Here is a 27,361-nt window from a genome sequence, read left to right as displayed (position 1 = left end):
AGGTGATTTAAGAACTGAATATGAAAAACTTTTAAACATTTAGGAAAAAAATGAATGTTAAATTTATTATTTCAGGATAGTGAAGGATTTATAAACACAAAAAGCACACTCCTTAAGGAAAAACTAATAAGTTGCTGTTCATCAAAAGATACCACGTAAAATGGAAAAGACAAGCCACAGAATAGGAGAAGGTATGTGCAACACAGATACCTGACATTACTATAAATTATTACAAACAACTAAAGCCCTGAAAAAAATTACAGACAACTCAGTAGAAAAATAGGCAAATAAGCAATAAACTAAACAAGTGAAAAAAATACCCAACCTCACTAACTACTGAGCCAGTAAATGCACATTAAAACAGTGAGGTACCTTTTTATACTAGTAGCACATACTGGCAGGTAATGGTCTGGCAATACCAAGTGTTGACAAGGAACTCAGACTACTGAGGGTAGTGTAAATTGGTAAAACCACTTTTTAGAAAGCAAAGACTATGTATATGCACTAGAAAATCTCACATGTACACAAGGGATCCTACAGAAGAATACTGGTAAAAGAGAAGAAAACTGTAAACAATCTAAATAACAATATAACAAATTGTTGTTATATGCACACAGGTGAATACAGCAGTGAAAGTAAATGTTTATCCAACACGGACAAACAGTGCACATAAACAGTGCAAATAAAAAAATGTTTATCCAACGTGGATAAACAGCACATAATACCTCTTGTGTTTAAAAATATACAGAACAATACCATATATCATATATGGATGCATTCACATGTAGTAAAATTATAAAGAGTCATACAAGATAAATTCCTTATAGTGGCCACTTTTATAGAAGGGGCAGAAAATGTGACTGGAAAGGGAGTGCCACAGGAGCCTTCACTGATCATGTCTTAGTTCTTGAACTAAAATGTTTTTTCACGTGCCTGAGATACTTGAGGTTCAAATTATAATAAAACAATATTTGAAAGCAAATTCTTTATTATTTTTTCAGATATTTTCCAAACAATTCTTAACAGTTCAACATGTAAGGAAAAAAAAAAAAAAGACTGCACTATCGCAGAACAAGTCAAGAAAAATAAGTCTGAAACGATCTAAATATAACAAAATTTTCTTCTGGGCTGCTAAAAATGCTCTGCGTTGTATGCAATGTACCTGAAAAACAAAATGTTACCATTTTAAACCTTTGTATGATGTTCAGATCTAGTTGTTGAAGCACCTATTACATTTATGTGAGTGAATATTAAAAAGTTAGCTGATTATACCCAAATACTTTAATAAATTTGTTATTAGGACATGGATTATTTCACTAGTGCTACATTTTTTAGTGGGTTTTTGTTTTATGTGCATATCATGTATCTATGTGTTTAAATGATGTTTGGTGCTTACTCTCTTCTGCTTAACCCTGTAAGCTATCTGGTAACTTGACAACCACGATAGGCATTCCAAGCATTCTTACAGATACGGGACTTGACACTGGTGAGAAAGGCCTATGGAGAGGAGAGCTGGAAGAGAGACTCTTGTGAAACTTAGTTGTTGTTCCTCTGAGAAATGAAGGAGAGCCCAAGGGTGATTTTATGGGCAACTGAGCATTAATCTTTGCCATATTAGTCACATGCCTTGTGCTGATTATAAGGATGCACAAGAGTTGTAATATACTTACATCATTCATCTCTGTCTGCAAGCCCCATTTCAACTAATGACATATGAACTGGATACTGTTCATCTTCATATAATGTCACTATTTGTTCTGGTGCCTGAGCCTAAAATTAAAAGATACGGTTGTCAAGAAAACACAATAATGTCTTGGTCACCTTTTCTCTCCTGTATCTGGCCATCTCAAAGGATGACAAAGGCATTTTCTAGGTTTATTTATAATTCAACGGGGACACTGATGGTTCAGTAGTAGAATTCTCTCCTTATACGAGGGAGACCTAAGTTTGATGACTGGCCAGTGCACCTCATGTGCAGCCACTACCTATCTGTTACTGGAGGCTTGTATGTTGCTGTGATGCTGAACAAATTTCAGTGGAGTTTCTAGACTACAACAGACTAGGAAGAAAGGCCTGGTGATCTACTTCTGAAAATCAGACAGTGAAAACCCTATGGATCACAACAGTCCGATCTGTAACAGACCATGGTCATGGGGATGTGTAGGAGCAGGCAGCCTTTTGTTTCACTATGCATGCGGTTGCCATGAGATGGGCTGACTTTGATGGCAGCTTAACAGCAGCATACTTTAAAGAGGCATCTGTGATGGTTCCCTACTAAATCATATTCTTTCTGTTCTTCTGCTGTATTTAAATGGTAACAACTTCTCCCCAAGGTTTTCCTAAAAAACCAGTTGCCTTCAAGTCAATCCCAACTGGTGACTCCATGTGTCAGAGTTCTTGAACTGCTCCACGATGGCAGATACTTCAAAAGTGGATCACCAGACCTTTCTTCCAACATGTCTCTGGGTGAACTTAAAGCACGTTGACACCATCCAGGCCACAAGGTTTTCCTAGACAGAGCCAAAAGTCTTTAACACTACCTTATCATCCCTGTTGGAAACCCTGGTGGTGTAGTGGTTAAGAGCCACGGCTGCTAACCAAAAGGTCAGCACTTTGAATCCACCAGGTGCTCCTTGGAAACACCATGGGGTGGTTCTACTCCGTCCTATAAGGTTGCTATGCGTCGGAATCGACTCGACAGCAATGGGTTTGGGTTTTTTATTACCATCCCTGTTAAAATTTCACTTACACTGTACATTTAAAGCATTATCCCTTTATGCATCAACTAAATTTTGATTGTTGTTCAGAGAGTTGACGATGTATCTATATTATCTATCAAGATGGATTTTTTTTTGCCCTCAAGTTGATTCTGACTCACAGTGACCCTACAGGACAGAACAGAACTGCCCCATAGGATTTCTAAGTTTGTAATATGTTTACAGAAGTGGCTGCTAAGTTCAAATTGCTGACCTTTTGGTTAGCAGCTGAGCGCTTAACCACTGCACCACCGGCACTCCTATCGCTATACATAAATGTACATATATCTATAAGAATACTCTATTTTCACTGTTTCCTTAAAAGAAGCCCTGCATAAGCTATTTACGCTACTTTGCACACAAAGCATGTTAGGTACAGGGGTTTTCAAAAAGCACTTTATAGTAACAGCAGGGTTTCAATATGGCTCAATCTTGTCATAGCCAGTACTTCAGGAAAACCCCAAATCATGTGCCTTACAGGGGCCAGGCAGGTATGAAAAAGGGGTGGAACAGGTTAGGTTGAAGTGGTGAGGACAATGATGAAGAACATGTTCCCCCACATAAAAGGGATTGTGCCACACCACTCCAGCTGATTGCCATTTAGGAAGAGAGACCCATGGTGCTATAGATTTTATATTAGATGCCAGAAATAGACTTTTTAAAAAATTTTAAATTTTTAAACACTGCACTAAATAAAACATGGTTGCAGTCATATTCTGTCTGTTGACTCCTTTGTGACATGCTAAGCTTTTATTTAAAAAAGCAAGCCTATTTATATTGAGAACAATTTTGGAGTTTCTAATTTGAGGTTTTTGATAAAAGTTGTACTACATTAATTCAAATTGAGGACAATTCAAGCTTGTCTGTGACCTTGATCAGAACATCCTTTCTGGTCTTTCCTACTCATCTTTCAAGATGTAGCTCAAATATCACTTCCCTAACCTTATTATTCAATAAATACTTGACTGTGTACTAAGAAACAGCTCAACCACCATTTCCTAATCTTTCCAGATAGAAGTAATCATTCCTTCTTGTCTCCCTTTTCCCCCGGGAACGTTGTTTATACCTCTATTATAGTACTTACTTCATCCTATGTCATATTAATTACTTGTTTACAGGGCTTCCTTATTGGCTTGCAAGTTCTTTGATTATAGGATACTCATCTTGATCATTTTTGTCTCATTCATTGTGTGAATTGTATCATTTTATATTACTGTAGGGCTAATAAACTTTGTTAAATACAAGCATGTTAAACTTTTAACAATTACTAGTTTTATAGTATATACATCTTTATATATTTTACTATATATTTGCATTTAGAATTGCATAAATAGGAAGCATTTTACAAAGTTAATAGGAACCCAAAAAATAGCTTTGAAAGAATTTTGGCTAATTAAAACAGATGCTTACTATTGAAGAAGCATAAAGTTGTTTTCCCTGAAGACAGTCTATCATAGCCCACAATGCTTCCATGCTCCATTTGGGACAATATGGTATTCTTGTCTTTCCTGAATCTCTTAGGGGAGGTTTAAACCCTGCCAAGAGAACTTTTATGGCTCGGGTTGGATACTGCATAAGGTGCAGAGGAATTTGACGTAGTCTGTCAAAAAAGAATGTAACAATTGAATTTCTCTGATAAAAAACAATTTAAAATAGCTCAAAGAGAATAAAATACTTAGGAATAAATCTAACAAAAAGAAGTACAAGATTTGTACACTGAAAACTACAAAACATTATTCCAAGAAATTAAGGATGACCTAAATAAATGGAAAGACAACCTGTGTTTATGAACTGAAAGATTTAATATTGTTAAGATGGTAATAATCCAGTTTGGATCTACAGATGCAATACAATGCCTATTGAAATCCAGTTGCCTTTCTGCAGAAATTGACAAGCTAACCCTAAAATTCATATGGAACTGCAAGGGACCCAGAATAACCAAAACATTCTTGAAGAATAAAGTTGGAAGGACTCATACTTCCCGATTTCAAAACTTACTACAAAGCTACAGTAATTGAGAGAGAAAGGTACTGGAGTAAGGATAAAAAAATCAATGAAATATAATTGAGGTTCCAGAAATAAATCTCTCCATTTATGGTCAATGGATTTTTTTTATTTATTTTGTTTTGTTCTTGAGAATAGACACAGCCAAACACACCAATTCAACCATATCTTCATGTACAATTCAGTGACATTGATTACATTCTTCCAGTTGTGCAACCATTCTCACCCTCCTTTTCTGAATTGTTCCTCCACCAATAACGTAAACTCACTGCCCCCTAAATTTCCTATATAATCTTTCGAGCTGCTGTTGTCAATTTGATCACATATAGATAGCTCTTGAAAGAACACAATGCTCAAGGCAGACGTTCTCTTTACATAACATATGCCGTCCACGTTTGTTTGCCAACCGTGCCCTCCCCCTGTGAGGTACTCTGACAGGTGCCACTATGCCAGTTTGTTTACACATGTTGCTGTAAAGAAATTAGCATAGTTGATGAAAACACCTTGCAGAAGGGCACAGTTGGCGAACAAATGTAGAAGGTTTATGTTAACTGCATAAAAATATGGTAGTTAAGCTGTTTGGTTTTAAGAAGACTTCAGGGGCTTTTTTGGTTTAAGGTTTAAAGATTTTCTCAGGCCAATAGTTTCAGGGGTTTATCCCACCTCCGTGGCTCCAGAAAGTCCATGAGAATTTAAAACTCTGTCCTGCATTTCTCCCCATTTGATTAGGATTCTTCTGTAGCATCTTTTATCACAATGTTCAGTAGTGATACCTGGGCACCGTTAAGTTCTGGTTTCATGGCAAAGGAGGCAGCTGTTCATGGAAGCGATTAGCCATACATTCCATATCCTCCTGTTCCTGACTCTCCTTCTTCCTCTATTGCTCCAGACAAATAAGGACCAATTGTTGCTGCTTGCAAGCTTTTAAGACCCCAGGCCTTACACAATGAACTAGAAGGTAGAACAGAAGCACTAAAGATATGATAAAGCCAATTAACTGCGATGTCCCATGAAACCATGATCCTAAACCTCCAAACCAAGGAACCAAATCTCATGAGGCTTTTGGTTGTACATAAGTAGCCTCAGCAGCTACTCTTTTCCTTTTTTGTCATTGTAAGTATATCACACAACTTTAGCCAATTCACCTTTTTACAGGTGTACACTTTGTTGACAGTAATTCCAATAATGAGCTGTGCAACCCTACCCTTAATGTGATTTTTCCATCACCATTAATAGCCCCTTTTCCCCCTCTCCTACCACTCCTGGTAACCCCTAATAAATTTTGTTCTCTATACATGTGCTTGTTCTTTTCCTTTTATATAGTGAGGTCATATAACATTTGTCCTTCTGTGATTGACTTATTTCACTCAGCATGATGCCTTTAAGCTCCATATTGTAGCATGTAGGAAGACTTCAGTTCTACTGGCTGAATATTATTCCATTGTATGTATGTACTACGTTTTTTTAATCCATCTTTTGATGGGCATTTAGGTTGTTGCCACATTTCCGCTATTGTGGATAGCGTGAACATTGGTGTACAAGTCTCTGAGTCTCTGCTTTCAAGTCTTTTGGGAGTGGAATTACTGCTGGGTTTTGGTTTTTATGTTCTATTTTTAGCATTTTGAGGAGCTGCCACACTGCTTTCCACAGCAGCTGTATCATTTTGCATTCCCACCAGCACTGGATAAGGGTTCCAGTTTCCCCACATCCTCACCAACATTTCTGAAAAAAAAAAGTGAGAGTGAAATGGTATCTCATTGTGATTTTGGTCTGCATCTCTGACGGTTAATGACACTCGGCATCATTTCGTGTGTTTGGTGCCATCAGAATGTCCTCTTTGGTGAAATGTCTATTCAGGTCCTTTGCTCATTTTATGACTGGGTTGTCTTTTTGTTGTTGTCGAAGTCTTACACATATTTTGGTTATTAGATTCTTGTCAGACATATGGTTTCTGAAGATATTCTCCCAGTTGGTAGCTTGTCTTTTCACTTTTTTGGCAAAGTCTTTTGACGAACAGAAGTGTTAAGTATTTATGAGGTTCCATTTATTTATTTCGTCTTTTCCTTTTGTGATTATAATAGATAATCCGTTGATAAGAGCTAGGCCTGACAGTGTTGCCCCTGCTTTTTCTTCTAAGAACTTTATGGATTTAGTTTGCATGTTTAGGTCCTAATCCATTTTAAATTTGTTTTTGTGTATGGTGTGAGGCATGGATCTTGTTTCTTTTTTTCTGCATGTGGAAATCCAATTTTCCCAGCATCATTTATTAGAGATTCTTGTATCCCCATTGAATGGACTTAGCACCCTTATCAGAAACCAGCTGACCATAGATGTGTAGATTTACTTCTAGACTCTTAATTCTTTTCCATTGTTTCATGTGTCTATTGTTACACCAATATCTGGTTGTCCTGTTTTAAAATCAGGAAGTGTGAATCCTGTTACTTTCTCTCTTTCAACATTGCTTTAGCTATTCGAGGCCTCTTGCCATTCCATATAAAGTTGAGGATTGGTTTTTCTGCTTCTGTAAAGAAGGCTGTTAGAATTTTGATCGGGATTGTGTCGAATCTGTAGTTCATTTTGGGTAGTACTGACATCTTAATATTAAGTCGTCTAATCCATGAACATGGAACATCTTTCCATTCATTTAACTCTTCCTTAATCTCTTTCAGCAGTGTTTTAGTTTTCATTGTATAAGTCTGTCGTGTTTCTGCTTAGATTTATTCCTAGGTATTTTATTCTCTTAGATGCTATTTTAAATGGAATTGCCATTTTATTTTTTTTCACTGTGCTTTCGTTGAAGTTTACAGCTCAAATTAATTTCAAGGTAATTTCTCATACAAAAATTTATATACATATTATTATGTGACACTAATTGCAATCTCTATAACTAATATGCAATCTCTGTCACACTTTCCCTTTCCACCCCTGGTTTCCCGTGTCCATCCAACCAGCTCCTGTCTGTTCCTGCCTTCTCTTCCTGCCTCCAGACAGGAGCTGCCCATTTGGTCTCGTGTACCTGCTTGAACTAAGCAGCACACTCTTCATGAATATTATTTTATGTTTAATAGCCCAGTCTAATCTTTGAAGAGTGGGCTTCAGGAACGCTTTTAGTTCTGGGATAACAGAGCATACAGAGGCCATGGCTTTGAGGGTTCCACCAGTCTCAGACTATTAAGTCTGGTCTTTTCACGTGAATTTTTACGTGAACTTTTCTCCTGCTCTCTCAGGGACTCTCTGTTGTTTTTTAAATGGAATTGCTACCCTAATTTCCCTTTCACACTTCTCATTGCTGTTGTATAGAAACCCAAGTGACTTTTGTTAAAATAGGCAGAAAATGTGAATAGAAATTTCTCCATAGAAGATATACAGCTGCCCAATAAACACACAAAAAGATGCTCAACATCGTTAGAAGTTAGGGGAAGTGCAAATCAAGTCCACAACGATATACCACTTCATACCTACCAGAATAGCTATAATCAATAAAATGGAAAATAGCTAGTGTTGGAGAGGATGTGAGAAATTGGTACATTCAAATATTGCTGGTGGGAATATAAAAGGGTGCAGCAACTCTGGTAAACATTTCGGCAGTTTCTCAAAATGTTAAACAGAGTTGTCAAATGACTTAGTAATCCACTCCTAGGTATATACCCAAGAGAAATGAAAACATATGTCCTCACAAAAACTTGTACATTTTACATTTATGATAGTCAAAAAGTGGAACCAACCCAAATGTCTATCAGTTAATGAACAGATAAAAAGTGGTATATCCATACAATGGAATGCTATCCAACAAAAAAAGGAATAAAGTGCTGATACAAGCTGCAATATGGACGAACCTTGTAAACTTTATAGTAAATGAAAGATGCCGGTCACTAAGGACCACATATTGTATGATTCCATTTGTATGAGATGTCCAAAACCAAACTAGTTGCAGTCAATTTGATTCTGACACATAGTGACCCTACAGAATAGAGTAGAACTGCCCTATAGGGTTTCCAAGGCTGAAATCTTTAAGGAAGGAGACTGCCATATATTTCTCTTGTGGAGTGGCTGGTGGGTTTGAACTGCTGACCTTTCATTTAACAGCTGAGTGTTTAACCAGTGTGCCATGAGGGATCCCTATGAAATATGCCACCACTGCCGTCGAGTCGATTCCAACTTGTAGCGGAATATGCAGATGATGCAAATATATAGAACGGAAAGTAGATAAGTGGTTGTCAGGAGCTGGGGGAAAGGAATAATGGGGAGTGATTCCTAATGGGTTTGGAGTTTCTTTTTGTGGCGATGAAGATGTTCTGGAATTGGTGATGATGGTTGCAAAACATTTTGAATATACTAAAAATCAATGAATTCTATACTTAAAAAAACTGATTTTGGGAGGGCCAAGATGGTGGAGTACTCAGACACTTCCGGTGATCCATCTTACAACAAAGACCTGAAGAAACAACTGAAATGATTATATATGATAAGTTAGAAGCCCTGAACGTCAAAGGCAAAGTTAGAAAACGGACTGAGCGGCAGAGGGAGGGAGAGATGGCTCAGAAGTGGCGATGAGTTGCTGGACCTGACTCAATGGGAAGCCTCAGGCAAGATCCCCTAGAGTGACTGGTGGGGCTGGCGGTAGCATTCCAGACACAGTTTCCTCAGGGACAGACAGCAAGCTACACAGCTTGCTCACACCTCTGAAACCAGTGGCGAATGGTGGTCTTGTCAAAAGCTAAGTACTTGAGTCTATTTTTTGTGCTCCCAGCCTCCAGGCTGGCTTCAGTGGCTGTCAATTTCCCTGGGCCTGAGATAGGTCCTGCTGCATGTCCAGAGCTAGTCTCCCGGCCTTGGAGGAGGAAAACAAATTAACGATTGGGGGAAAAGATAATCTGCTAGCTCTAATAAGCTGGAAAGCTTGAGACAGAAGTGGCTCCTGTCCAGGCACAAACTGTCCGCAGACTTTGAATACATTTCACCCCTGCATGGACCTGTGTGGGCCTATTTCAGAAGAATAGGTCCTTGTTGGCAGACTGAAACTGTTGCAGCTGTACCTCCCTGTCCTTACGACCAAAAGCACTGGGTGCCCATGGTCAGGCTGGAGGACCCATTCACCTGTGCTCTCTAGAGAAGGATGTGCTTTCCTTACAAACACTTCGGGGACTGTAGTCAGCCCCCTGCCTTGTTCAGAGTGTGACCCTGTGCTGCAACCAGATACCTGTAACTACACGAATCACCCCTGCCCCTCTTAAGACTGTAGGAAAGACCCTGTACCACACACTCGATGACCAAATACCTGGACACCTGAGCTGAATCCACGCAAGAAAAGTGAATGGACTCCCTGGCTCATCTACCTGGTAACAGCTGTAGTCATCTGGTGACAGGATGTTAGAGCTTCAAAGGCACAAATAACCAAGCTAGCTCACTAAAGCAGCCTATTTGGGCATATGAAAAGAAAACAATTCAAGAAGCTAGGATACAGTAAACAAACATAAAAAATAACTTATACATGGCTTGGAGACAAAAGTCAATACCAAATCACATAAAAAAGACCATGATTGCTTCAACAAGCTCTCAAAGAATCAAGGAATCTTCCGGATGAAGGTGTCTTCCTGGAATTACCACGTATAGAATACAAAAGATTAATATACAGAACTCTTCAAGACATCAGGAATGAGATAAGGCAAAACGCAGAACAAGCCAAGGAACACACAGAGCAGTTGAAGAAATTAAAAAGGTTATTCAAGAACATAATGAAAAATTTAATAGGCTGCAAGAATTCACAGTAAGACAACAATCAGAAATTCAGAAGATTAAGAATAAAATTACAGAATCATACAACTCAACAGAAAGTCAGAGGAGCAAAACTGAGGAAATGGATGGCAGAATTAGTGAGACTGAAGAAAAAACACTTGGCACCAATGTATTTGAAGAAAAATCAGATAAAAATTTAATGAAATGAAGAAACCCTAAGAATCATGTGGGACTCTATCAAGAGAAATAACCTATGAGTGACTGGAGTACCAGAACAGGGAGGGATAACAGAAAATACAGGGAGAATTGCTGAAGATTTGTTGACAGAAAACTTGCCTGATACCGTGAAAGATGAGAAGATATCTATCCAAGATGCTCATCAAACTCCACATAAGCTAGATCTCAATGGAAAGTCACCAAGATATATTATAATCGAACTTGCCAAAACCAAAGATAAACAGAGAATTTTAAGAGCGGCTAGGGATAAATGAAAAGTCATCTACTAAGGAGAGTCAATAAGAACTCGCTCAGACTATGTGGCAGAAACCATGGAGGCAAAAAGTCAATAGGATGGGTTGACTTATGTAAAGCACTGAAGGAAAAAAATTGCCAGCCAAGAATCAGATATCCAGTAAAACTGTCTCTCAATATGAAGGCGAAATTAGGACATTTGCAGATAAAAAGAAGTTTAGGGAATTTGTAAATATCAAACCAAAACTACAGGAAATAGTAAAGGGAGTTCTCTGGTTAGAAAATCAACCGGATGTCAACCCAGATAGGGAAATCACAAAAATAAATCAACATAAAAAAAATGCTGAAAACAGGGAAACAGCGATGTCATTATGCAAAAGATGACGACATTAAAATAAAGAGGGACTAAAAAATGTAGTCCTAGATCTTTCATATGAAGAAGTCAAGGCAATATAAAGAAATAAAAGTTAGGTTTAAACTTAGAAAAACAGGCGTAAATAGTAAGGTAACCACAAAGAAGACTAACAATCCCACTCATTAAAATAAAGTACAAGAAAAAAATAAAGACTCAGCAGAAACAAAATCAACAGCGAATAAGAGGAAAAGACAGTATATAAACTACTCAGCACAAAAAATTAAATGGGAAAAAGAAACTGTCAAAAACACACAGAAAAAGACATCAAAATGACAGCATGAAATTCATTAAAAAAAAAAAAAAACTACCTACCCATAATTACCCTGAAGGCAAATGGAGTAAATGCACCAATAAAGAGACAGAGAGTGGCAGAATGGATAAAAAAATACAACCCGTCTATATGCTGCCTACAAGAGACATACCTTAGACTAAAAGACCCAAACAAGCTAAAATTCAAGGGATGAAAAAAATATATATCAAGTAAACAATAAAAAAGAGCAGGAGTGGCAATATTAATTTCTGACACAACAGACTTTAAAGTTAAATCCACCACAAAGGATAAGGAAGGACACTGTATAATGACTAAAGAGACCATATACCAGGAGGATATAACCATATTAAATATTTATGCACCCAATGACAGGGCTTCAAGATACATAAAACAAACTCTAATAGCACTGAAAGTGAGACAGACAGCTCTACAATAATAGTAGGAGACTTCAACACATCCAGAACGAAGCTCAATACAGACAGAATCTAAATGGCACAATCAACCAACTTGACCTCACATATACAGAACGCTCCACCCAACAGCAGCCAAGTATACTTTCTTTTCCAGTGCACATGGAATATTCTCTAGAACAGACCACATATTAGATCATAAAAGCTTTAGCAGAATCCAAAATGCTGAATTATTACAAAGCATCTTCTCTAACCATAAGGCCATAAAAGTTGAAATCAACAACAGAAAAAGCAGGGAAAAGAAATCAAACACTTCCAAACTGAACAATACCCTGCTCAAAAACAACTGGATTACAGAAGACATTAAGGATGGAATGAAGAAATTCATAGAATCCAATGAGAATGAAAACACTTCCTATCAGAACCTTTGGGACACAGATAAAGTAGTGCTGACAGCTCAATTTATGGACACACATACAAAAAGAAGAAACAGCCAAAATCAAAGAATTATCTGTACAACTTGGATAAATAGAGAGCAACAAAAGAAACCCTCAGGTACTAGAAGAAAGCAAATAATAAAAATTAGAACAGAAATAAATGAAATAGAGAACAGAAAAACAACTGAATTAACAAGACCAAAAGCTGATTCGCTGAAAAAATTAACAAAATTGATAAACCACTGGCCAAACTGACAAAAGAAAAACAGGAGAGGAAGCAAATAACCCAAATAAGAAATGAGACAGGCGATATCACAACATACCTGCCTCAAATTAAAAAAAAAAATATCAGTTTACTATGAAAAATTGTACTCTAACAAATTTGAAAACCTAGAAGAAATGGATAAATTTCTAGAAACACACTACCTACCTAAACTAACACAAACAGAGGTAGAACAACTAAATAAACCCATAACAAAAGAAGACATTTAAAAGGTAATTTAAAAACTCTCAGCAAAAAAAAGCCCTGGCCTGGATGGCTTCACTGGAGAGGTCTACCAAACTTTCAGAAAAGAGTTAACACCACTACTCCTAAAGGTCTTTCAGAGCATAGAAAAGGATGGAATACTCCTGAACTCATTCTATGAAGCCAGCATATCCTTGATACCAAAACCAGGTAAAGACACTTAAAAAAAAAGAAAATTACAGACCTATATCCCTCATGAACTTAGATGCAAAAATCCTCAACAAAATATTAGCCAATAGAATTCAACAACATATCAAAAAGTTAATTCACATGACCAAGTGGGATTCATACCAGGTATGCAGGGATGGTTCAACATTATAAAAAGTCAATGTAATTCATCACATAAAGCAAAAGGCAACAAACATATGATCTTAACAACTGATGCACAAAAGGCCTTTGACAAAGTTCAACACCCATTTATGATAAAAATTCTCAGGAAGATAGGAATAGAAGGAAAATTCCTCAACATAATAAAGGGCATTTATACAAAGCCAACAGCCAACACCATCCTAAATGGAGAGTCTGAAAGCATTCACCTTGAGAACGGGAACCAGACAAGGGTGCCCTTTATCACCACTCTTACTCAACATTGTGCTGGAGGTTGTAGCTGGAGCAATTAGGCTATATAAAGAAATAAAGGGCATCCAGATTGGAAAGGAAGAAGTAAAACTATCTCTATTTGCAGATGACATGATCTTACACACAGAAAACCCGAAGGAATCCTCAAGAAAACTACTAAAACTAATAGAAGAGTTCAGCAGAGTATCAGGATACAAGATAACATACAAAAATCAGTTGCACTCCTCTACATCAACAAAGAGAACTTCTAAGAGGAAATCGCTAAATCAATATAATTTACAGTAGCCCCCAAGAAGATAAAATACTTAGGAATAAATCTAACCAGAGATGTAAAAGATCTATACAAAGAAAAGTACAAGACACTACTGCAGGAAACCAAAAGAGACCTACAGAAGTGGAAATACATACCTTGCTCACGGATAGGAAGACTGAAGAGTGTAAAAACGTCCATTCTACTAAAAGTGATCTATAGATATAATGCAATTCTGATCCAAATTCCAATGTCATTTTTTAATGAGATGGAGAAAGAAGTCACCAACTTCATACAGAAGGGAAAGAGAAACAAGTCACGTACTTCTTATGGAAGGGAAGGAGGCCCCAGATAAGTAAAGCATTATTGAAAAAGAAGAACAAGTGGGAGGCTTCCTACTACCTGAGTTTAGAACATATTATACCACCACAGTAGCCAAAACAGCCTGGTACTGGTGCAACAACAGATACATAGACCAGTGGAAAAGAATTGAGAATCCAGACATAAATCCGTCCACATACGAGAAGCTGATATTTGACAAAGGCCCAAAGTCAGTTAAATGGGAAAAGACAGTCTCTTTAACAAATGGTGTTGGCATAACTGGACATCCATCCGCAAAAAAAAAAGAAAGATGACCCATACCTCACCAGGCAGAAAAACTAACTCAAAATGGACCAAAGACCTAAACATAAAATCTGAAACGATAAAGATCACGGAAGAAAAAATAGGGACAATGCTAAGAGTCCTAATACATGGTGTAAGCAGTATACAAAACAATAACAATGCAGAAGAGAAACTAGATAACTTGGAGCTCCTAAAAATCAAACACCTAAGCTCATCCAAAAAGGCTTCACCAAAAGAGTAAAAAGACTACCTACAGACTGGGAAAAGTTTTTAGGTATTACATTTCTGTTCAGCATCTCATCTGAAAATGTACATGATACTGCAAAAGCTAAACAACAAGAAGACAAATAAGCCAATTAAAAAATGGGCAAAGGATATGAACAGGCACTTCACTAAAGAAGACATTCAAGTAGCTAACAGATACATAAGGAAATGCTTAACGATCATTAGCCACAAGAGAAATGCAAATCAAAACAACAATGAGATTCCATCTCACTCCAACAAGTCTGGCATTAATCCAAAAAACACAAAATAATAAATGTTGAAGAGGTTGTGGAGAGACTGAAACACTTATACACTGCTGGTGGGAATGTAAAATGGTACAACCACTTTGGAAATTGATTTGTCACTTCCTTAAAAAGCCAGAAATAGAACTATCATATGATCTAGCAGTTTTACTCCTTGGAATATATCCTAGAGAAATAAGAGCCTTTACATGAACAAATATATGTGCACCCATATTCACTGCAGCACTGTTTACAATAGCAAAAAGATGGAAACAAACAAGGTACCCATCAACAGATGAATGGATAAATTATGGTATATTCACACAATGGGATATTACCCATCGATAAAGAACAATTACGATTCTGTGAAACATTTCATAACATGGAGGAATCTGGAAGGCATTATGCTGAGTGAAATTAGTCAGTTGCAAAAGGACAAATACTGTATAAGACTAGTATCATTAAAAAAAAAAGAACTCAAGAAATAGTTTAAACAGAAGAATATATTCTTTGATGCTTATGACAGTAAAAAAAAAAAATGACAGTGGTATTCACTAATTAGATAGTAGACAAGAACTATTTTTGGTGAAGGGAAAGACAATACACAATACAGGAGAGGTCAGCACAACTCGACTAAACTAAAAGCAAAGATGTTTCCTGAATAAACCGAATGCTTCGAAGGCCAGAGTAGCAGGGGTAGGGGTTTGGGGCCCATGGTTCAGGGGACATTTAGGGTCAACTGGCATAATAACATCTATTAATAAAACATTCTGCATCCCACTTTGGAGAGTGGTGTCTGGGGTCTTAAATGCTAGCAAGTGGCAATCTAAGATGCGTCCATTGGTCTCAAACCACCTGAAGGAAAGGAGTATGAAGAACACCAAAGGCACAAGGTAATTATGAGCCCAGGAAACAGAAAGGCCACAGAAATCAGAGATAGTATCAGCCTGAGATCACAAGAACTAGATGGTGCCCAGCTACAACTGATGACTGCCCTGACAGGGAACAGAACAGAGAATCCCAGATGGAGCAGGAGATCGCTGGGATGCAGACCTCAAATTCTCGTAAAATGAACAGAACTGATGGTCTTCCTGAGACTAGAAGGACCCTGGAGGTCATGGTCTCCAGACCTTCTGTTATCCCAAGACTGGAGCCATTCCCATGCCAACTTTTCAGACAGGGATTGGACTGGGGGCTATAAGACAGAAAAGGATACTGGTGAGGGGTGAGCTTCTTGGCTCAAGTAGACACATTAGAGTATGTGGGCAGCTCTTGTCTGGAGAGGAGATTGAGAAGGGAGAAGAGGACAGAACCTAGCTGAATGGACATGGGAATACAGGGTGGAGAGAAGGAGTGTGCTGTCTCAGTAGGGGGAGAGCAACTAGGAGTATACAGCAAGATGTATATAAATTTTTGTATGAGACTGACTTGATTTGTAAACTTGCACTTAAAGCAGAATAAAAATTAAAAAGTTTAAAGTGGTTTTATTATATGTGAACTACATCTTCATTAAAAAATTTCTTCTACATTTTAAAAAATTCCTAATATAGTTTATAATAGCTTTTCTTTATTCTTTTAGGAAGAGGGAAAAATCTTCCCAATAGTGATAAAAAAAGAAAACTGAAAACTAACAATTGTAATTCAGCTACATTGATTTTTCTTTTTTTACCTGTTTGTCGTCAGCTTTTCAGTTGATCCATAGTCAACAAATTGTACCAGGATAGCTAGAGGGTTAAATTCCTTAATGGAAACAATCTTTGCTCTATACCATAAGCCATCATCATATTCTGCAAGGCAAGGCATTTCTGCAGACAGGAAAAAGGGAAAAATCTTAACACTAACTTTCATTTTCTTAAAAATAGACAGTTTTTTATATAGAAAAGCATGATATGGCCACCAACCAGAATTAAGGACTCAATAGTTTGGTATATGTTGGCTTCTGCTCTTTTTTGTTTTATAAACTTTGCTTTTATTAATTCTTTACAATTAAGTTTTGAAGAGACGCACTTCTCCCATTCTCAGATTTGCTATTTCTTTTCCCAACCAGGGCTTAGACCATGTTTCTACTGCCCCCACTTTTCAAATACTCCTCAAATCTCTTTTAGTCTAAGTTATCATCTTTTACAAAGGATAATAAAGTGGCTTCCACTATTCCTGCCTTCAATTTTGTCTTCCTTCAATCCACTCTTTATAAGACTACCAGAATTAAATAAAATATTCAGGGGCGTTGCTCTCCTGTTTGAAATTCTTCAGTGGCTTCTTAACCATCTGCAATATAAAGTCCTTAGCATTGCAGTGTACAGGGTCCTTCACAATCTCCTCCCAACCAACTTCTACCATGTATCCTCATGAGTTAACCGAACAGAATTTTGTTGTTCCCTCTTCTAGAATGTTCTACCTCAGCCCTTTTCTGTATGATAAACATCTACTCTTTTCTCAAATCTCAGCTCTAACATGGCCTCTATAAAGCCCTGAACTAATTGCTTCCTCCATTATTCCACTGCCTTATGCACACATATTATTTTTATACTGCCCTTGGTTTACATGTCTCTTCTCTGATAGATCTCTAGTTTCTTGACTGGAGAACTATAGTTTGTATCCATATCATGGTACCTGGCACAAGCAAGTAAATTTTTTAATGAACGCTAGGCTTGCATAAAGTTGTTGAAAAAATATAGTATGTACCTCCCCTCTCTTCATACATTTTTAAGATTTCAGAATATACCTGTTTCTTATCCTGCACTACTTCTACCCCTCCCTTTCCTTATGTTATTGCCTTAGGCTAAGTTTCCTAGGGAAGCAAAACCAGTAAAGCATATAAATAGATACAGAGACAGAGATTTATATCAAGGAAATGGCTCATGCTGTTGTAGAGGATAGTAGTCTCCATGTCCATGGGTCAGGATAGAGGCTTCTGATTCATGTAGCCGCAGGGGTGGGCAAACCCGAGATCGGCAGGCAAGACTGCAGGTAATCTGCTAGTTCAAATCCCAAGAACCGGAGGGCAGACAATCCACTGGGAGCAAAAGCCCATGAGCCTTGCCAGAAAGTCTACTTATATTGGAGGCAGGCCACACGCTCAAGGAAACTCCCTTTCAACTGACTAGCTATTCAGAGCAGATCCCATCATGGAGGTGATCACATTATATCAAATCTTATCATGGAAATGATCACATCATCATATGACTGCCAAAGTACTTCATAACTGCCAAACCACTGAGAATCATGGCCAAGCCAAGTTGACACACAACCTTAACCATAACAGTCCACCCCTTGTAAACTTGACACCTGGACACGTCTCTTTAAACCATAATCTCTGAATGAAAACAATTATAAAGGTATACTTGCACCTGACATGATACAACTAACACACATACAACTGAAAACGCACTAGCCCTCTCTTTACATCTTAACACACATACAAGGAAGAAATACTCATAACAATTACAGTCCTTGTTTCTGCAACTGGTCACTTACTTGGTCGTAACTGGTATTTAGGAGTACCTTCTTCCACCACCCATTCAGTATTCCCTTTGCCCTCAGCAAGGTCCTCAGCTGGTTGTGGTTCTCTGCCTGGAGGGGTGACCCAAACCTTCATTCCTGAAGTGTCTGGGGCATTAATAGTTATGTTGGAATTGAGTTGCTGTAGTTTTCCACTTACTTTAATCAAAGGGCACAGTAGTACTAAGAAACGCCCTAAGGGATCTCCTGCATTCCAGATATATACTCTTCTTTGCTTCCATTATGTAATATCAATCCAATTTCCTTTTGGTAGTCAGGATCAATCTCACCAGGATGTATGGTAACTCCCTTCTTTGCCTGTTGATCCAGAGGCATAAGGAGCCCAACGTGGCCAGGTGGCCTTCTTAACTTCCAGTTCAATGGAATCAGTGATGTGTCTCCAGGTGGGAACATTCCTTCCTTTGAAACTAAGACCTCTAGACCTACAGGGCATAGGGTCACAGGGACAGGAAGCAAAATCTTGCAAGTGGGTCACTAGGGGTAATACTGAGTGTTGCCAGTCCTACTTCCGCCCCTTGATTCCTGGACCCATGAATCCTGGCTATGGGAGAAACATCAGCATACACTGGATGCTGGTTTAGAGCATATACAGCCTCCTAGAGAACACTGCCCCAACCCTGCAAGGTACTGGCACCTAGCTGGCACTGTAATTATGTCTTTAGAAGGCCATTCCATTGTTCTATGAAGTCAGCTGCTTCAGGATGATGGTGAACATGGTAAGACCAGTGAATTCCATGAGCACAGGCCCACTGCCACACTTCACTTGCTATGAGTCCTTGACCCAAAGCGATGCTTTGTAGGATACTATGATGGTGGATAAAGTGAAGTCCACAGAAGGTACTTTTGGCAGAAGCATTGCATACAGGGAAGGCAAATTCATATCCAGAGTAAGTGTGTAGTCCAGTAAGAACAAAACACTGCCCTTTCCATGATGCAAGTGGTCCAATGAAATCAACCCACCACCAGGTTGCTGGCTGATCACCTTGAGGAATGTGCCATATTGGGGACGCAGTGTTGGGCACTCAGCAGTGGCTATTGCCAAGCTGGCCTTAGTGAGTGGAAGTCCATGTTGCTGAGCCCATGCATAACCTCATCTCTGCCACCGTGGCCACTTTGTTCATGAGCCCATTGGGCAATGACAGGAGTGGCTGGGGGGAGAGGTTTCCAAGAATGTATCATTCTACCCACTTGATTGTTAAAGCTGTCCTCTGCCCAGGTTACCCTTTATATCTCACCGTTTGGAGCTTGCTAAGGCTTATGTCTAGTTATAGGTCTAGAAGCCAAAATGGTGGTAGGGATGTGTTTTTACAACATTCAGCATTGTAAGGCATGTGCTTTTGGCGATGCCCCAGGCTGTGACTCAGACAAAGGCTCTTCAGACAGAGCTGGGTTAATCTCATCAGACGGGGAAGAAAGGGCTAATGGTTTTACTGGGTAGGGTGGCTTAGCACACAAAGATGAAGTAATCTCTTCAGACGGGAGTGACAAGGCTGGCTTTGTTGGCATGATTCAACAGAATTTAGGGGCTCAGTGTCTTCAGCTTCCTGGTTATCTGCCCATACGTCCCCATCCCAAGTTTCAGGATCATATTTTTTCCCAATCAATGCCCTCACTTTAACTTCAGACATCACTTGAGGCTGGGAATTGAGTTGGCGTTGTAATTCAGCCACTCTTTTGATAAGACTCTGGGTTTGGTTTTTGGCTGTATCAGCTCTGTTACTACGAAACATAAGGCTTTCTTTCAAGGCACAATTGTAAACTCCTGATACTGTCTGTGTGGAACTTGAGCTTTGACTCTGAAGCCCTGAGCTCATCTTTCTTTCACCGCTTTGTCTAGTTTCCTTATACTTCTCATTTGACAAAATCGTAGGAAGGTATCAAACATGCAATCACCCAGAGCTTCACCTCTTACCAATACCTGATCTATTGGTGGTGATATTTTGCTGGCGAACCCAAGATCGGCAGGTCAGACAGCAGAGATCTTGCTCACAGGCTGCGAAGATCAACGAATCCCATGATGGCAGGCAAGATAGCTGGCAGGCTGCTAGCTCAAATCCCAAGAACTGGAAATCAGATGAACAGGAGCTAGCTGCAGCATCCAGTGTGAGCAAGTCTGCAAGCCTTGACAGAAAGTCCACTTATATTAGATGCAGGCCACACGCTCAAGGAAACTCCCTTTCAACTGACTGGCTACTCACAGCAGATCCCATCACGGAGGTGATTACATTATATCAAATCTCATCATGGAAGTGATCACATCATCATACGAATGCCAAACTATATCATAATTGCCAAACCACTGAGAATCATGGCCAAGCCAAGTTGACACAAACCTTAATGATCACAGTCATATTCTTCTATGTAATTTCTATGAATAAAAGTGTAGTAATGGGAAAGAGTGACATTTAAAAACTGACTCTAATGTACAAATATTTTTATTTTAAATGATATTCACTAAAGAGTTAGAAACACTAATTTTTTGCATATATAGAAGTCATCTATTAGAGCTGTAAACGACTGCCTAGTAAATGACTGCCCAGTAAATGCCTGAATCACTGTTAAAAGTCCCTTCCAAGTTTTACTATTTCTAACTTTAACTCATGACTGAAGTTTCTTCTCCTCAAAATAGAACTAAAAAAAAAAGACTCAGTCCTCATTTTAACTGACAAAAACAACTCTTGTCAATATATCCCTTATTCAAATGTACATATTTCATAGGCATCTGCCTACAAATCAACTTACACATGTGGGTGCATACCTTTACAAAAACTTTGAGTATAAAATATCTATAGAAAAATGCACAAATAAGAAATGTATAGCTCCACACATTATCCGATTATGCATAGACTGTGTGACTTCCCTTTAGAGAACACAAATGAGGCAGGAATTCATTCTTCCTAACTATAAATCTTTTTTACAAAAAAAATCCATTCATAATGAGTTTATTCTTTCACTCATTCAACATATTGGTGAGGACCTACTTGTGCCAGGTACCCTTCTAATTGCTGTGAATATAAAGCAGTACAAAGAGTGCTCAAAGTGCTATTCAAAAGGAGAGTTAAGAGGGATAGAGAATAATGTAAGAATATATGGGGAGGGGGTACAACTTTATTTAGGGAGATCAGGGAAGACTTTCTATAAGGAGATAGTTAAGCAGAGCCTTAACTGCCATAAGACAGTCTGGGAGGGAGAATATTCCAGGCAGAGGGAACAGCAAGTGCTCTTTATCAGCCAAAAGTGGGCCACAACCAATTAAAATCTCACTAAGTAAGATTTTAGGGTATTTTTTCTTCTTAGATAAAATATCCTCGATATAGAAAATACCAAGACTAAATAGAACTCTATGTATAAAATACTGATAAAAATGTATAGAAGTCACTCTTAGTATTCAACAAGGAATTGTCAACACACCACTAACTAGATGTATTTTCTTCATTGGAGAAACACATATACTACATAAAAATGGGAGGAGTGTATGGAAATAGAAAAGATAGCAGGAATTTGGCCTATCCTTCCTTACAGAGTAGGACACAATCTGTGCCCCTCCTTCGACCACCCCCCCACCAAAAAAAAACCCTTAAAATTATCAGCTTAGGTGGCTTGTAATTAAACTTACTACCATTAAGGAAGGTCTGATGTGAGCTACTGGTAAAACTTCAAGCTTAGAAAATCATCTTTATGCAGTCAATTTTACAATGCAGCCTGCTTTTATGGAAAGTTCAAGTGCTCCAGTCAGTTACTTAACTTCTCTTAGTTCACTTTTCTTAACTATATATGGGGAAGATATCATCTATAGGCTATCTTGAGGATTCATAGAGACTATGGAGCACTGGTGGCACAGTGTCTAAGAGTTCAGCTGCTAACCAAAAGGTAGGCAGTTCGAATCTACCAGCTGCTCCTTGGACAGTTGTATGAGACAGTTCTACTCTGTCCTGTAGGGTTGCTATGAGTTGGAATTGACTTGACGGCAATGGGTTTGGTCTGGTTTATGAATGTAAAATGAGTATGATAAAAATATCAGTTAACGTTAGAAATAACCCAACCTCTCAGCCCATTAAAACGAACAAAAAACAGTGTTATTAAGAATCACACAAAAAATAAATAACTATACCTGTTCTAAAATCTGTCAGAGGAAGAAATGTTTCAACATTTTTATTAAACCTTCGTAGTGCTTCATCAAGGCTCTCAGATTTCGATTCCCAGCTGACTCCATTATCATCTGTGTCACTATGCTGGTTAAACTGATTAAAATTTTCTACGGAGTCAAGACAAATATATACCTAGTGGGGGGAGGGAAAGAAAAACTTTCAAATTCTACAATTTCTAATATTCACTTATATGGGCAAAATTATTGTGGTAGAGCCTCCAACGATGGTCTCTAAGGATCCCTGCCTCCTGATGTTTATACCCTTGTATAGTTCCCTTCCCACATCATACCAGAGTTGATCTTTGTGACCACATGAACGTGACAGAAGTATGCCACTGTTGAGATTAGATCAAAGAAGACATTTTGGCCTCTGTCTTGGAGGCATCCTCTCAAGACCGTTCACTCAGGAAAGCCATGTTATGAGCAGCCCAATGGAGAAGTGAGGAACTGAGTCCTCAAGCCAACAGTCATGCTAGTGAGTCTTCCTGAAAGTGAATTCGGTAGCCCCTGACAACATCTTGATTCCAAGCTAGACTATTTCATTAAACTGCTCCTGGATTCCTGACACTCAACGTTTGTTTTAAGCTGCTAAGCTTGGGGTTATCTGTTGTGTTGTAATAAATATCAAATACAAAAATCATTATAAAAATCAACAACTGTACAGTATTATGCTATTTGATGAAACTGTAGAGCAAATCCTTCCCTTGCCTGTGAGAGAATGGTATACGAAGTAAAACTGCTGAACAAACTGCTTACACTACTTAATTTTCTTCCTTGTTAGCCAAGAGCATATACCAGAATTTTCTTTAGTGTATTTATTTATTCATTCAACCAACATTTATTGAGTGCCTACTACATGTATCAGGTGCTGTTTTAGGTTCTGGGAATACATCGGTTAACAAAATGTCTTCATGAAGTTACATCCTATTGGGGAGAGGCAGACAAACATAATAAAAAAGTATTAGAAGGTGGTATGTGGTATGGAAAAACACAGTAGGGTAAGGAGCAGTTCAGTGCATGGAGAGGGAAGGGAAGTGAGATGTTTTAAGATTTGCCAGGTGTGAACGGTTCCAGCTAGTAAAAATCTAAATATTTGATATAACACTGACTAAAAGCAACACAACCCTGGGAACCCAGCAGGTGTTTAAGAAACATTTGATAAAACAACAGGGGCTTTATTAAGTGCAAACAAATGCCTGAAAAGGAAATTATAAGGTGGAACAATCTAGAAGTCACTGATTTTCAATCATTTAAAGTCATGAAAATGGAGAAGAGTCAATCCTAGAATTTAAGACCAAGATTGCTTATGATTTTAACCACCAACTAATTATTTAGATTACGTACTTCATTAGGTGAGACAACGTGCTTAACTTGAACAGCATAGAGTTCTTCTGGAGGAGGCAGAGATGAAGATAAATATGGTGGTAAAATAGGAGTCTCTGTTTCAGACAGAAGTAATTCCTAAAACACCACAAATAAATTCAAATTTCAGAATGACAATTACAAAAGTTAAGTACATTATAAAAATTAATCATGATGCTGATTTACTTTTTTTGGAGAAAGCAAGCTCTGTTAGATATTAAATATCATGAAATGATCTTGTAGTAGGACCAAAATGTGATAACAATACAAAAGACCTTTAGTATTCTTTTGTTCCCCAATTTGAAAAAAGAAAAAAAGGGTCTGCCAATAAAAGCATAAATGTATATTTATGTATATATATTTAGATAAGTTGTTGTGTGCCACAGAGTTGATTCTGACTCAAAGTGATCCTATATGACAGAGTAGAACTGCCCCATAGTGTTCTCCAGGTTATAATCTTTTTGAGAGCAGATTGCCAGGTCTTTTCTCCCTTGGAGCCACTGGTGGGTTTAAACTGCTGACCTTTTGGTTAGCAGTCTAGTGCTTAACCATTGTACCACAAAGGCTCCCCATATTTACATGTACACATAAAACATCTGGAAGAATGAGTACCAAGTGGTTAACAGTGATTGCTGCTGCTAAGTGTTACTGGGGTGTTTGAGGTGCAGAATGGGGGACATTTTTAAATTTTATTGTAAAATATATTTTGCCATTTAAACTATTTCAAATGTACAATTCAGTGACATTAACTACCATGTTGTGCAACCATCACCACTATCTATTTCCAAAAGTTTTTCATCATCCCAAACAGAAACTCAGGTAATAGTTTCTGCTACTGGAGTAATAACTCCTCATTTCCCCTTTCCCCTGGCCCCTGGTAACTACTAATAAACTTTTGTCTCTATGCATTTTCCTATTCTAGTTATTTCATATAAGTGAGATTATACAATATTTGTGCTTTTGGGTGGACTTATTTCATTCAGCATGTTTCCAAGGTTTATCCATGTCATAACACGTATCAGAACTTCATTTCTCTTTATGGCTGAGTAATCTTCCATTTTATGTATAATAACACATTTTGTTTATCCATTCATCTGTTGATGGACACTTGGGTTGTGTCCACCTTTTGGCTACTGTGAATAATGCTGGCACGAACATTGTGTGCAAGTATCTGTTTGAGTCCCTGCTTTCAAAGGGGGGGAAGGCATTTACTTTTTCCTTTACGTATTTCAGTAATGTTTTATTTATTTTCAGAATAATCATTGATTTTACTATGGGAACTAAAACAATATATGAAATACCAAAAACAGAAAGATTTAAGTTAAAATCAAAAAGGTATGCTTTCTCAAGCACTATAAAAGCATGAGAAATAATACAAAGTTATGTGAACCCCAAGAGGGTCATTAGCAGTTGCTATAAGCAAATATGTATAAAAACATGGATGCGTGTTTTTCTGCAAATACCAGCAATGGTTAAAAAAACCTTTTTTTTAATTTTTAAAGAATATGTTAATTAACATCAGAAGTAAAACAACCACATTCAATCTTGTAGGTTAATTACTATTTCCAAAAAAAAAAAAAAAAAAAAAAATCAAAACAAAACATAAATAAACCTAGAAAATAAAGCTCACTAAAAAGTTACTACCCACTGTTGAATTTTACTGATTTGTTATACATTAAGTACTTTACAACGTGCATATGTTATTTTTGTAATCATAAGAAGGAAATTCTACTTATAAGCTATAAAGCTTTTACTTATTACAACTCTTATTTCCTACATGAAAAGCACAAGTGACAGATGAAAAAATTAATAAACTGGACTTCATCAAAATTAAAAACTTTTGTGCTTCAAAGGACACTATTAAGAAAGTGAAAAGACAGCCCACAGAATGGAAAAAAAACATTTTCAAATCATATATTTGATAAGGGATTTATAATCAGAATGCATAAAGAACTATTATAACTCAATGATAAAAAAGACCCATAGCCCAGTTAAAAATAGGCAAAAGAATTGAATACACATTCCCACAAATGTGGCCAACAGCACCGGAAAAGATACTCAACATCAGTAGGAAATGCAAGTCAGAACTACCCCAGGACGGCTATCATCAACAAAACAGAAAATAAGTTTTGGCAAGAATGTGGAGAAACTGGAACCCTGGCACATTCCTAGTGGTAATGGTGCACGTTATGGCGCAGCTACTTTGGAAACAGTCTGGTAGTTTACTAGAGTGTTAACTGTAATTACCATGTAACTCAGTAACTCCACTTCTAAGTATAATCCCAAGAGATGAACTGAAAACATATATCCACATAAAAACCTGTACAAGAATGTTCACAGCAGCATTACTCATATGATAAAAAAATGAAAAGAACCCAAATGTCTATCAATTGATGAATGGATAAGCAAAATGTGGTATATCCATACAATGGGATATTATTCAGTAAAAAAAAGTAATAAAGTACTGATAGCTACTACAACATGACTAAACTTTGAAAATATAATGCTAAGTAAAAGAAGCCAGTCACAAAGGATGACAGACTATGTGATTCCATTTCTATGAACAGTCAAGAAGAGAAAAATTTACTGAGACAGAAGATCAGTGGTTGTCAGGATCTAGAGGAGGAGAGAATGGGGAGTGACTTCTAATGGGTACACGGTTCTTTTGGGAGTGATGAAAATGTTCTGGAATTAGTAGGGATCATGGTGGTACAACTCTGTAAAAATACAAAAAACAAACACTGAATCTTACACTTTAAATGTGAACTTTACAGTATTCAAATTATATCTCAGTAAAGCTGTTATTAAAAAAAACAGCAATAACAAAACCTCTGATTTTTTATCAGCTCTTTTGTATTTATGAAGTGTCCAAAGTTTCCAAAATATATGGGTTGAAACTTACCTCAAACCTTATCTCCCAACTCTCCTCCTCAAATTTTTTATTGTAATCTCTTGGTTTCTGAAATAATACAGTATTATTATAATGAAATCACCTTTAACTATTGTTTTAAAACACTTTCATATTTCAACCCCACAAAAACTTGGATGCATGTCCTTGTTGGCATTCATTAAATGAGTCCAGGCTAATTACATACATATACATTAAAAAAAATCAAACCCGCTGCTGTCAAGTAGAACTGTCCCATAGGGTTTCCAAGGCTGTACTCTTTATGGGAGCAGACTGCCACGTCTTTCTCCTGTGGGGCAGCTGGTGGGTTCAAACCGTCAACTTTCCGGTTAATAGCCAAGCACTTAACCACTGTGCCACCAGGGGTCCTAACTACAGGAAAGCTTAATGTTCTGAGTAATCTTTAATATTTCAACCATAAGTCTCTTCAAAATTAT

The 27,361-nt window shown here is 37.7% G+C and overlaps 2 protein-coding genes across 16 annotated transcripts in view; one reads left to right on the top strand and one right to left on the bottom strand.

The window, feature by feature from the left end:
• The window catches only part of CENPJ (centromere protein J), a 90,942-nt gene extending 79,226 nt beyond the window's left edge, over positions 1-11,716 (top strand). For 14 of the 15 annotated variants that reach the window (XM_064275418.1, XM_064275410.1, XM_064275417.1 and 11 more), the window contains one exon: positions 76-11,716. Coding sequence is in view for 1 of the 15 variants with exons in the window: in XM_064275412.1 (XP_064131482.1) it covers positions 76-80 (5 nt within the window). In the remaining 14 variants the exon portion in view is untranslated. The remainder of the gene's footprint in view (positions 1-75) is intronic. The other variant, XR_010319124.1, reaches the window with a different exon arrangement.
• Positions 1,543-27,361, bottom strand: part of RNF17 (ring finger protein 17) — a 224,019-nt gene continuing 198,200 nt past the window's right edge. The window contains exons 30-35 of the mRNA XM_064275375.1: positions 26,919-26,975; positions 23,999-24,115; positions 22,619-22,787; positions 16,655-16,790; positions 4,167-4,356; positions 1,543-1,770 (exon numbers count right to left, since the gene is read on the bottom strand). Coding sequence (XP_064131445.1) covers positions 1,672-1,770; positions 4,167-4,356; positions 16,655-16,790; positions 22,619-22,787; positions 23,999-24,115; positions 26,919-26,975 — 768 coding nt within the window. The 3' untranslated portion in view covers positions 1,543-1,671. The remainder of the gene's footprint in view (positions 1,771-4,166; positions 4,357-16,654; positions 16,791-22,618; positions 22,788-23,998; positions 24,116-26,918; positions 26,976-27,361) is intronic.

The sequence above is a fragment of the Loxodonta africana genome, chromosome 23, assembly GCF_030014295.1.
Source record: "Loxodonta africana isolate mLoxAfr1 chromosome 23, mLoxAfr1.hap2, whole genome shotgun sequence".
NCBI classification, from domain to species: domain Eukaryota; kingdom Metazoa; phylum Chordata; class Mammalia; order Proboscidea; family Elephantidae; genus Loxodonta; species Loxodonta africana.
Note: the sequence above shows the minus strand (reverse complement) of the source record. Positions and strands in the feature narration are given on the sequence as shown.